General features: G+C 43.1%; 1 protein-coding gene across 1 annotated transcript in view; it reads left to right on the top strand.

Annotated features, from left to right (window-relative positions):
- Positions 1 to 2470: 2470 nt before the first annotated feature.
- LOC127533536 (NACHT, LRR and PYD domains-containing protein 12-like) overlaps positions 2471 to 13459 on the top strand; it is a gene marked incomplete at its 5' end in the record, with an annotated part of 28442 nt that continues 17453 nt past the window's right edge. The window contains 4 exon segments of the mRNA XM_051946750.1: positions 2471 to 2494; positions 2496 to 3520; positions 3597 to 3770; positions 6120 to 6293. Of these exon segments, the coding sequence (XP_051802710.1) occupies positions 2471 to 2494; positions 2496 to 3520; positions 3597 to 3770; positions 6120 to 6293 (1397 nt within the window).

Below are 13459 nucleotides of genomic sequence, written 5' to 3'. Positions count from 1 at the left end.
ACTCCGCCCCAAGTTGGCAACCAAAAATAAAACACTAAAACAAACCAAAGCAAGACCAAAAACAAGAAAGCAGAAGCAACCAAAACATCAGCATGGATCCACGTGGTGATGACTGGACACTGGACAGCTAAAAAGAAAAGATAAAAATCTATAATTAAATAGATAGACCTAAAGATCAACCAATTTAAACGGCCAAAAATCACATACCCGGTGAGCTGAGGATATAAACCCTAGAAATACAGCCCATCCACGTCTTGGCCACACGCCTGGAGCCGACCAACAATCACACACACACTGCAGGGCTCCAGCTGATCGTCTCCCCCAGGCCAGCAATCAGCCACACTAAAAGGAGATTTTAATCACTGCATGTAAATACATGCAACAAAAAAGGACCAGAGCACTCACATATTGTAGACAGCATGCCTTGACAGCAATTACAGCAGCTGGACACAAAGAATGTGGCTATATCCAGAACGCCGCCATGACAGCAACCAGAGTGGAAGACAGTGAACTGCACTGCTGCACACCTGAATATAAACTGCACGGTACCGCCCAGCAATTAAGGTACCCACACTGCTGGCACGGTGCCTCACAGTGGCCAGGAGGAAAACATCCTCCTGTCACATCTTGTTAGTCTAAATCAGTGGTTCTCAACCCTGTTCTTCAGGACCCCATGTCCTGCATGTTTTAGATGCTTCCCTGCTCCAACACACCTGATTCAAATGGTCAGCTCGTCATCAAGCCTCTGCAGAAGCCTGATGGCGAGCTGATCATTTGAGTCAGGTGTGTTGGAGCAGGGAAGCATCTAAAACATGCAGGACATGGGGTCCTGAGGAACAGGGTTGAGAACCCCTGGTCTAAATGATAGCTTGTATTTTAGCCTATATGCTAGAAGGAACGTTGAACCCCTATAAACAGTCCTGAAAGAGGTTCTACAGGGACGGTTCCTGTAGTGAGAACAAAGATTGATGATGAGTCAAAATGAACAGAAAGTTCCTGCAGTGGAAAACAGACTAATGTTGGAATCTCTAATGAACATCGTGGACCTTCAGCTGGTGTTTGTCTCTGTGTGATAAAGTGAGAGTTAACTGTTGATGTTGATCCACAGAGTGGAGCAGCAGAACTCAGAGGTTCCCAGAGCTCAGTCTGTCCAGCAGCATCACCTGGACTCCATATTCATGGTGAGTTCATGGACAACAAGTTGTTCTCCATCTGTTGTGTTCAGGCGTCTCCATGCTGCTCTTTGTAGACCAGTGGACTGTCAGTGTGTCCAACATGGATCTGATGTTTGGCTCCATGATTTGACTCTGATGGACTCATTGACACATTTCTCTGTTCCAGCTGCTGGAGGACAACATGGTGACTTTTGTGAAGAAGGAGCTGAAGAAGATGCAGAAGGTTGTGAGTCCAGATTACCCAGAATGCTCAGAGAGTCAGAGGGAGGATGAGGAGGAGTTGGAGGGTGATGATGAAGATGAGAGGAGCAGCAGAGAGATGTTTGAGCAGATCACAGTGTTGTTCCTGAGGAGGATGAAGCAGGAGAAGCTGGCTGACTGTCTGCAGAGCAGTAAGAGGATTTGTGTAAAGACTGAAGCTGCTGATCAACAGAACATTTACTAAAGTCTCAGAATATCTTCACACAATCAGTCTTGAGGAGGATGAACTGCTGCAATGTTTACTGTCATTTATTCATTGATCTCATGTTGTTCCTTCATTCAGAACTTGCTGCTGCAGTTTGTGGACGTAAACTTAAATGTTCTCTGAAGAAGAAGTTCCAGAGAGTGTTTGAGGGCATCGCTAAAGCAGGACAGAAGACCCTCCTGAATGAGATCTACACAGAGCTGTACATCACAGAGGGAGGGACTGCAGAGGTCAATGATGAACATGAGGTCAGACAGATTGAAGCAGCATCCAGGAAAGCAGACAGAGCAGAAAGAAGCATCAGAGCAGAAGACATCTTTAGAGGCTCACCTGGAAGAGATGGACCAATCAGAACAGTGATGACACAGGGAGTGGCTGGCATCGGGAAAACAGTGTTAACACAGAAGTTGACTCTGGACTGGGCTGAAGACAAAAGCAACCAGGACATCCACTTCATGTTTCCATTGACTTTCAGAGAGCTGAATGTGCTGAAAGAGAGAAAATTCAGCTTGATGGAACTTGTTCATCACTTCTTCAGTGAAACCAAAGCAGCAGGAATGTGCAGCTTTGAAGACTTCCAGGTTGTGTTGATCTTTGACGGTCTGGATGAGTGTCGCCTTCCTCTGGACTTCCACAACAATGAAGTCCTGACTGATGTTAGAGAGTCCACCTCAGTGGATGTGCTGCTGACAAACCTGATCAGGGGGAATCTGCTTCCCTCTGCTCGCCTCTGGATAACCACACGACCTGCAGCAGCCAATCAGATCCCTCCTGACTGTGTGGACATGGTGACGGAGGTCAGAGGGTTCACCGACCCACAGAAGGAGGAGTACTTCAGGAAGAGATCCAGAGATGAGGAGCAGGCCAGCAGCATCATCTCCCACATGAAGACATCACGAAGCCTCCACATCATGTGCCACATCCCAGTGTTCTGCTGGATCACTGCTACAGTTCTGGAGGAGCTGCTGAGAAGCAGAGAGGGAGGAGATCTGCCCAGAACCCTGACTGAGATGTTCATCCACCACCTGGTGGTTCAGACCAAAGTCAAGAAGGTCAAGTATGATGGAGGAGCTGAGACAGATCCACACTGGAGTCCAGACAGCAGGAGGATGATTGAGTCTCTGGGAAAACTGGCTTTTGAGCAGCTGCAGAAAGGAAACCTGATCTTCTATGAGTCCGACCTGACAGAGTGTGGCATCGATATGAGAGCAGCCTCAAAGTACTCAGGAGTGTTCACACAGATCTTTAAAGAGGAGAGAGGACTGTACCAAGACAAGGTGTTCTGCTTTGTCCATCTGAGCGTTCAGGAGTTTCTGGCTGCTCTTCATGTCCATCAGACCTTCATCAACTCTGGAATCAACCTGCTGGAAGAACAACAACAAACAACATCTCGTTGGTCTGAATTGTTCCAAAGTTATTCAACATGTTTCTACCAGAGAGCTGTGGACGAGGCCTTGCAGAGTCCAAATGGACACCTGGACTTGTTCCTGCGCTTCCTCCTGGGTCTGTCACTGCCGACCAATCAGAATCTCCTACGAGGCCTGCTGACACAGACAGGAAGTCTCTCACAGACCAGTCAGAAAACAGTGGAGTACATCAAGAAGAAGATCAGTAAGAACGTGTCTGCAGAGAGAAGCATCAATCTGTTCCACTGTCTGAATGAACTGAAGGATGTTTCTCTAGTGGAGGAGGTCCAACAGTCCCTGAGATCAGGACGTCTGTCCACAGATAAACTGTCTCCTGCTCAGTGGTCAGCTCTGGTCTTCATCTTACTGTCATCAGGAGAACATCTGGACGTGTTTGACCTGAAGAAATACTCTGCTTCAGAGGAGGTTCTTCTGAGGCTGCTGCCAGTGGTCAAAGCCTCCAGGAAAGTTCTGTAAGTCGTTGGAAACTGATGACACTTTAAATTTTCCTGCTGTTTCATCAGTATAATCTGCTTTTTGTCTCTTCAGACTGAGTGGCTGTAATCTGTCAGAGAGAAGCTGTGGAGCTCTGTCCTCAGTCCTCAGCTCCCAGTCCTCCAGTGTGACAGAGCTGGACCTGACTAACAACAACCTGAAGGATTCAGGAGTGAAGCATCTTTGTGATGGACTGGAGAGTCCACACTGTAAACTGGAAGCTCTCAGGTCAGGACTCATCAACCTGTTCAACTGATGACCATTTAAAATGTGTTTTTATTCATGATGAACAGAACAGCTGAGGTGGGAGGTTTTCTGTATTTCTATGACTCACATCAGTTCTGTTACTGACCTTTAGCTCTAGTTTCTCTTAATGAGGCCTCTTCCACGACAGGAACTTAACAACCTGGAACCTGCATCACAGAACCAGAACCTGTAAGAACCTGTACAGTCTTGGTTCCAGGTTCTGTTTTAGTTTCCACTGTTTTACAAATGGAATCTTTCAGACAGACGTCAATGACAGACTTCAGGTCTGTCAGAAATGATGGAGTGAAGCAGCAGCCCTGCAGGTGAGGACAGTCATCATGACTGTTGATAAGCAGTGTCCTCATGTCCTCTGGTCTGTGGGTAAGGTCAGTCCAGTCTTCCTGCTGCTGATGGCTGAGTCCCTTCAACTGAAGTGTTGGTGAAGGATAGAACATCCATCCAACCTGTGGTGAGGTTCATGGTCTCTCTGCTCTCCCTGAAGAGGAGCTACACCCTCATAGGGACCCTATGACCTTTTTCAGATGAGAGGCTGTTAAAGGTTGTTGGTTCCTTTCAGACTGTAGGGACTGAGAGCCAATCACTGGGCAGCAGAGTGTCTCCTGAGACTGAGAGAGAATGAGGAGTCCAGCTCACTGACGCTATGAGGAGTCCAGACTTCATCAAGAGTGGAGATAAACATTTTAAACACATGAGTTTGGAGATCCTTAGTCTGGTTCCAGTGGGATTCATGTGAGTGAAAATCAAAGCCTGAGTCTCAACAGCACAAGAAGAAACAAGAAAAGCACTCATGGAGCGCAGTACTCCACCAACACTGTTCATTCCCCCATATGGCATTGTCAGAAATGCAGCATATTTTTTGTAGAAATGCAGCATTTTATGACTATTGTTATTACTGATGATCAGAAATGACGGCACTATAGAATGTGTCCATTAAATATAGATGTACCCACAAAGAAAATGAACTAAGCACAGACATGTGTTATGTATGTGTACGTTACGTACGGATATTGAATTGTGTGACCTACATATGTGTAAATTATTCTTACAAAGGTCTGTTGATCAGTTCATCACTTTCTGTAAGGCTTTGTTTTGCTCGTGTTAAAACATCCATTCCCTCCATATTTTTTAATGTTAAAGACTTTTATTTTTCCACCATTCCCGTGGCACAGGAAGTGTTTATCTAAGAAGCGGTGTCTTGACTTGAGGAAGAAGCTGCAGAAAAGTCTGAAAATTGACATAAGGATGGAAGGACAACTCAGAAACACCCTCACAATTTAATCAATCGTTTCTTGAATCATTTCCAATGGATAAGTCAGTAGTAGGATCACAATCATGTGACCGTCATCAGGCAGCTGATGCAGCGTTCACTTCTTGTCATGGTTACAGTGACGCCGTGCCGGCCGCTATCTTTCAGTGGGAAATCCTGAACAAATCCATGGATCCAGTCTATAAGCTGCATCACTGCCAAAATCTAATGAGGTGGTCCTTGTGTCATTTCTGACCTTCCATGAAAGTTTCATCCGAATCCGTTCGTCCATTTTTGAGTAATTTCACACAGACAGACAGATTCACAGACAAATGTATTCCGATTATCACATAACTCCACCGTTCCTTGGCAGATTAATGAAGGAACCTGAACAAGAAGGACTGGAGATCAGAAGATGTTTGTTCTGTAACATTAGAGATGTAACCGAGTCTGACAGTGATTTAATCGCTGCCATCAGCATGAAGTTGACTATTTTTCAGATTCTAAAGAAGGAAAAAGTCCAAACTGTGTCTTGTCCAAGTGTGTGTCCTGATTTGAATTTCTGGGGTCTTTAAAAGACAAAGGTAGAGCAACACAAACCCTTCAACAAAGAACAGATGAAGACATAGTCTCTGAAGATGGTGGAACATCTCTGCAGAAATGTGGTTTCTTCCTGCTGAGGAGGATTAAATGTGTCATCAGAAATAAAGGTGGACAAAGAAATTAGTGAAAATATAAAACATTACAATCACAGTGACCTTTATTGGATTCATTTCTTCTTGTTTGGTCTGAATTCTTCATTTAGTAAATCTAAACTGTTAGTTTGTTTTCATGAATCTGATCAAATACTTTACTTCTCAGCTTCAAAGTAATCTGATTACTGTAATGTGCTACACTTTGGATTATTTTCACATTTATGTAATATTGCAGAGGACTGTCCTCATTGCTGCTGTATTCTGGACATAGTGGGATGTATTTGTTGTTAAATTCACTGCTGTCTTTTCAACAGGACAGAAAATACTGAACTTAATGTTTTACTTCTTTTCTTGTCTTTGTCTCTTCAGACTGAGTGACTGTAATCTGTCAGAGAGAAGCTGTGGAGCTCTGTCCTCAGTCCTCAGCTCCCAGTCCTCCAGTGTGACAGAGCTGGACCTGACTAACAACAACCTGCAGGATTCAGGAGTGGAGAGTCTTTCTGCTGGACTGGAGAGTCCACACTGTAAACTGGAAGCTCTCAGGTCAGGACTCATCAACCTGTTCAACTGATGACCATTTAAAATGTGTTTTTATTCATGATGAACAGAACAGCTGAGGTGGGAGGTTTTCTGTATTTCTATGACTCACATCAGTTCTGTTACTGACCTTTAGCTCTAGTTTCTCTTAATGAGGCCTCTTCCACTACAGGAACTTAACGACCTGGAACCTGCATCACAGAACCAGAACCTGTAAGAACCTGTACAGTCTTGGTTCCAGGTTCTGTTTTAGTTTCCACTGTTTTACAAAATAGAATGTTTCAGACAGACGTCGATGAAAAGGAAACATCAGAACAAACCTTTTAGTGTTTGATGTTTGTTCGATGACTAAATTCTGCAGTTCAGCTGTTGGACAAGAAGCAGGAAGGAGAAGATGTGGAGAACAATGTTCAAATGTTTGACCACCTGAACAGTCCACCTTCTCACCAGCAGACATTCTGATTTATCCTGATGACTCTGTGATTCCTGATCACCTGATAGGTGGACTTACTGCTAGTGTTGTAGTTGAGACCACCTAAACTGATACCAAGACATGGCTGAGACCACAGTGTGTCGAGGCCAAGACGAAGCAAGACAGAGTCAAGACTGAGACCACACCAAATTTCACTTAACCATTTTATTCAACAGTTATTCAGTGTAGTTTTTAGGCAAGTATAAGGTTTCATGTAATACTCTTGTCTGCAACTATAAACAATCAATCAACATGAAACCTTTAAACAAATATTTCATAGTTTCTATTGTCTGTCAGCACCTTCAGTGCCAATTTGTGCAGCTGAGGAAACCTGTTTGGTTTTTTTTACCCAAAAGACAAGTTCATTGTCAATGTTGGAGTCTGGCTTCAAAGTTCTTTCCAATCTGTGTTCCAATACTTGAATCCTGGGTGAAGTTGTGTTTCTTGTGAGCCTTGTAGTGGGACAGAAGGCGTGGGCATTTGGCTGGTGGTGAATCACTGGATAGATAAACATTCATGGCTCCTGATTCTGTTGCATCTTCTTCACTGTTCATGATGTTCTCCACTTCTGTGGTCAAAGTGTCTGAAAAACATAAACAAAGACACACAAAAATATTAAGGTCCTGGTAGGTTATATATAAAGACTGTCAGATTCAAGTGATCATCAATTTTATAGTATTTTTATGACAAAAATGAATATAGTTTAAACACTTTATGACTATTTTAGGGTTTTTAATGGTATAATATTTTCAGCAGTATAGAATGTTTACTAACCTGTCAGTGACTTCTTCAATTCATCTCTTGCCTTCTTCACTGATGTTGCATTTCCTCCAATGGTAATGTCCAGATCCATCCAACTTAGTCCAAACTGTGGATCCAGCAGGGGAACCAAAAAGTACACTTTATAGTCAAAGGTTCCTCTCTTTCACTTTCTTTTGCCATGTTTGTTTTTGTAAAGATTCCAGAGAATCTTTTCGTCAGAGACTGCTGGAGGGCCTTGACTAAAGGTCAGCACTGCAAAGTGTTTAAAATGTCCATTTTCCACAAATGGAAGCAGCACACTACATCCAACTATTAAATGTTTGCCAATGGCTTCAGTGATGCTCGCTGCCTTGGTGAATGTAGACTGTAGACCTGAACTCTTCTGTGTAAAGGATCACAAAGTTTGCTGCTATCTTTCTCGTGCCCCGCCTTGTACTCCAACAATCTGTAAATCATAAAGACATCTGGTCATATAACAATGAATCATATCAAAAAAGAATCTTATTTACAGTGTAAGATGAACAGAAAAGAAAGATTTATGAATTCATGAAACATCTACATGTACCATATTAAAAACACAAATGAATGAATCAGCACAATACATAACAGGAGCATTATGGCAGCCATGTTTTTCAAATAGTTACACAAAGATATGATATTAAATGACCACACCAGCTCATTTTCTTACTTTAACAGTGGCATTACAATCATTTTCAGAAAGGGGATAGGTGTGTATTTTTTTCTTTTAAGTACACCCAGTGAAGGAAAGATTGTGTGACTGAACAAGCCATAGAAGAGGGAACTCACAACGCTAAAACTGTGATATAGAAATATTAAGTCTAATTTATATTCAAGTTAAACATTTATTCTGCAATCATGTGTTTTAATTCTAAAAACTGGCACTAAAATGAAGTGTGTATGTTGCCAGGCCAAGTTGCATACGTGAGACGTACCTTTTTCATAGACAGGGAGCATCATTTGAGCTGGACACTCCTCTGTCACATCAGTAGTTCTCTCATCCAAGTGAGCAGCAGCAGCACGGCAGAGCTGACATTAGCTAACGTTGATGTAAAATAATCAAAGCTTCATGTGGTCTTTCTCATTATTGTTCATGAGAAGCACAAGCCCAACTTCAAACAGTACCACATGCCTTTTCTTTATATATGTATGTGACACACATGAAGACAAAGGCATGGACGTATGTGTAACGGGACGACTTTATTCTGTAAATACAGAAAGGACAGGTTTTCAAGTAAAGGCATCTCTGTGATGACTCACTGTACACAACATCCGCTTGAACTGAGCTGTTTTTTTGGCTTTATGCGATCCCGACTAATATTTTAGTAATAACACAGCTGTTTGTACAGTCACTGTTACATATTATATACAAGAAAAAAGGTGTCGTAGTTTCTCTCTGATGTCCGTGATGTGCAGGTGAAGGAGAAATGTCCGTGACACTGACTTTCTTAATAAGTTTTTTGTTGAAAGAAAGAACAGCATCAGTACAGGCAGAAGTAGTCTGGAAGGAGCCGGCCAATTGATTCCCCGTTGAACAATGGCCAGCGATCAGCTTTATACCCTTCTGGTAAAGATCGAATTACAACATCTGGTTCATGTCTGAAGACCCCTTATTCAAAAACAAGACCACCCTTGAATAGAACCCCTCTGCTCTGAAATCCTAAAGGAACACATCCATCTTCTAGCTGGACATGGGTGCCTCAAAGACAACAAGTGATCTGTTCCTGAGACTGAAAAACACATTCCAAGGGCATGGGTAGAATTAGTCACGCATGTAATGCAGGTTCCATCTGTGGTCAGAGACAAAGAACCACACCAGAGCAGACACTACAGATAACAAGCAACTCATATCAGATACCAGAACAAACAAAACAGATTCCATTCTACTAACTTATTAAGTAATACATGTCTCAGATCAGAATCAGAATCACTTTATTCATCCCCGAAGGGAAATTCAGTTGTCAGGGTTCTTATCTGTTTAATTTTGAATTGAATAGCCTGACTGCTGATGGCAAGAAAGATTTCCTAAATCTTTCAGTCTTGCAGCGCAGGGATAGGAGCCGTCCACTGATGTTTCATTGTTCATTGAGGCAGATGTGAAGTGGATGATCCATGTTTGTCAGAATGGCCTCCATCTTGCTCAGTGCACGTCTCTCCACCTCATCCTCCAATGAGTTCAATCCGATTCCAACCACAGAGCAGCTTTTTTAATCAGTTTGTTCAGACGCCTTGCATCCTTCTGTTTTATGCAGCCTCCCAGCAGACTGCAGCATAAAACAGGACACTTGCTACCACAGACTGATAAAACATCTGCAGCATCTTACTGCAGATGTCTAGTGATCAAAGTCTTCTGAGGCAATAAAGTCGGCTCTGGCCCTTTTTGTAGATGAAGTCTACGTTTGTAGACCAGTCCAACTTATTATCAAGGTGGACACCTAAATATTTATATGATGTCACCACCTCCATGTCCACAAGTGTTCACTGGATGAAGAGGGGGTTTGGATCTGCAGAAATCATGATCATTTCCTTTGTCTTTGAGGAGTTGAGTAGCAGGCAGTTTTTGTGACTCCAGTCACTGAAGGCACTTATCAGATCTCTGTATTCAGCTTCATGTCCATTTCTGATACATGCCATGATAGCAGTGTCATCAGAGTATTTCTGAATGTGTGTCAGGAAGCCGTCCAGCTCCTGACTGGGTTTTGTTTCCTGCCTCTGTCAGGATGCTGTTGCAGCTCCTGCCTGGTTTTTGTTTCCCTGTCTCCCTCTCTCGCTCCCAGCTGATTGCTTGCTGCAGGACTGCTAATTATTGTCATTAGACTCAGCTGAGGAGCAATCAGCTCAACTTGATTCACCTGCCTTCCCCTTTCTGTTTAAAAGTCCTCTGCTCCCCTCAGTGTGTGTGGGAGCATCACAGTTCAGACCTTCCAATATATGGCTTTTCCCTCACTCCTTCCGTTTTCCCCAACTCTGGACTTTTGAAGATTCTCCGCTGTTGGATCCTATTGCTTTTGACTTTATTGGTTTTTTGTTGTGTGGACTCAACTCCTTTTAAGACTCTGCGTTTTTGGACTTGCTGCCGCTGTTTCCTTCCTATTGTGAGTACGTGTCTTGGAGAGGATTATCACAGTAGTGAGTACGTGTCCCTTGTGTTGTTCCTGTTACAGAGTTCTGGATTTTTGTAAATAAACTCCTTTTTCACTACTTGCACCTGTTACCTGCCTGTTGGTTTCTGCGCCTGGGTTCTACCACTGCAAAGCCTGACAATGTGGCAGGACTCAGTGCTGTATTTGAAGTCAGATGTTTACAGGAATGGAGCCAGGACTGTTCCTTGTGGAGCCCCAGTACTACTCATTAATGTCCCAGAAACACAGTTCCCCAGCCTGACAAACTGTGGCCTTCCTGTCAGGTAATCTGTAATCCATGAAACACAGGAAGGATCCACTCCCATCTCTGTGAGCTTGTCTTTGAGGATGGTGGGTTGGATGGAGTCGAATGCATTTGAAAAATCAAAGAACATGATTCTCACATAAACTCCAGGTTCCTCCAGATGAGACAGGGCACGGTGAAGCATGAAGAGGATGGCATCATCCACTCCAATGTGTTCTTTGTATGCAAACTGCAAGGAATCGAGTTTGTCTTTGACCTCAAGCCTCAGGAGACGTAAAATCAGCCGCTCCAGAGTTTTCATGATGTGTGAGGTCAGAGCAATAGGTCTGCAGTCATTTAGTTCAGCTGGACATTTGATTTTTTTGGTACCGGTACAATACAGGATGTTTTCCATAGAGCAGGCACCCGCCCCAGCTGTAGACTCAGGTTGAAGATCCTGTGGAGAGGTTGACACAGTTGTGCAGCACTGTCTTTAAGCAGTCTTGGACATACACCATCTGGGCCAGCTGCCTTCCCAGAGCAAAGTCTCTGAAGCTCCAACATCACCCCTGTCTCTGTGACAGAGACGGATACAGGTGCTGGAATGGAAGTGGCTGCAGCTGTGGAGACATGTGTAGGAGACGGAGGAGAAGGAGGAGGAGCTGTAGTAGGGATTTCCATATGTTGAGGAGAAGAAGGAGTAGCAGCGGAAGTACAGTGCCTTGTGAAAGTATTCGGCCCCCTTGAACTTTTCAACCTTTCACCACATTTCAGGCTTCAAACATAAAGATATAAAATTTTAATTTTTTGTGAAGAATCAACAACAAGTGGGACACAATCGTGAAGTGGAACGAAATTTATTGAATATTTTTTACTTTTTTAACAAATAAAAACCTGAAAAGTGGGGCGTGTAATATTATTCAGACCCCTTGCATTAATACTTTGTAGCGCCACCTTTTGCTGTAATTACAGCTACAAGTCGCTTGGGGTATGTCTCTATCAGTTTTTGCAAAACAGCTGGAGCTCAGTGAGGTTGGATGGAGAGCGTTTGTGAACAGCAGTCTTCAGCTCTGCCCACAGATTCTCGATTGGATTCAGGTCTGGACTTTGACTTGGCCATTCTAACACCTGGATACGTTTATTTGTGAACCATTCCATTGTAGATTTGGCTTTATGTTTTGGATCATTGTCCTATTGGAAGATAAATCTCCGTCCCAGTCTCAGGTCTTTTGCAGACTCCAACAGGTTTTCTTCCAGAATGCTCCTGTATTTGGCTCCATTCATCTTCCCATCAATTTTAACCATCTTCCCTGTCCCTGCTGAAGAAAAGCAGGCCCAAACCATGAGGCTGCCACCACCATGTTTGACAGTGGGGATGGTGTGTTCAGGGTGATGAGCTGTGTTGCTTTTATGCCAAACATATCGTTTTGCATTGTGGCCAAAAAGTTGGATTTTGGTTTCATCTGACCAGAGCACCTTCTTCCACATGTTTGGTGTGTCTCCCAGGTGGCTTGTGGCAAACTTCAAACCAGACTTTTTATGGATATCTTTGAGAAATGGCTTTCTTCTTGCCACTCTTCCATAAAGGCCAGATTTGTGCAGTGTACGACTGCACCAAAGCAGCTGAAACTGACTAAAAACCTCCTCAGTTACTTACTTGACCAGATCAGTATCCCACATGTTTGACTGATTTGATGCAATACTTAGATTAAAAAGTGTTCCTTTAATTTTTTTGAGCAGTGTATTTACAGTGCCTTGTGAAAGTATTCGGCCCCCTTGAACTTTTCAACCTTTCGCCACATTTCAGGCTTCAAACATAAAGATATAAAATTTTAATTTTTTGTCAAGAATCAACAAGTGGGACACAATCGTGAAGTGGAACGAAATTTATTGGATATTTTAAACTTTTTTAACAAATAAAAACCTGAAAAGTGGGGCGTGCAATATTATTCGGCCCCCTTGCATTAATACTTTGTAGCGCCACCTTTTGCTGCAATTACAGCTGCAAGTCGCTTGGGGTATGTCTCTATCAGTTTTGCACATCAAGAGACTGAAATTCTTGCCCATTCTTCTTTGCAAAACAGCTGGAGCTCAGTGAGGTTGGATGGAGAGCGTTTGTGAACAGCAGTCTTCAGCTCTGCCCACAGATTCTCCATTGGATTCAGGTCTGGACTTTGACTTGGCCATTCTAACACCTGGATACGTTTATTTGTGAACCATTCCATTGTAGATTTGGCTTTATGTTTTGGATCATTGTCCTGTTGGAAGATAAATCTCCGTCCCAGTCTTGTAGTCTACTAGCCACCCCAATGCCTCCTGTAGTGAACCCGGAAATGTCGAGTACAGTAAGGTTTTATGACAGAAATGTTTAATATAGACCATAAGGGTCCAGAAACTGCTAATTTGCAAATGTTGAGCATTTTGCATAATTAAGCTAATTAGCATATTTATGAGGTCAAATCATGAAATCGAGTATAACTTCAAAACTAGTCAACCTAGAGACTTAATTAAGGTGTCTATAACTATGTTTTCGACTCCAAGGAATCCATCTAAC

The sequence above is a fragment of the Acanthochromis polyacanthus genome, chromosome 4 (genome assembly GCF_021347895.1).
Source record: "Acanthochromis polyacanthus isolate Apoly-LR-REF ecotype Palm Island chromosome 4, KAUST_Apoly_ChrSc, whole genome shotgun sequence".
NCBI lineage: Eukaryota > Metazoa > Chordata > Actinopteri > Pomacentridae > Acanthochromis > Acanthochromis polyacanthus.
The sequence above is the reverse complement of the archived record's forward strand: the minus strand, read 5'-3'. Positions and strand labels throughout refer to the sequence as shown.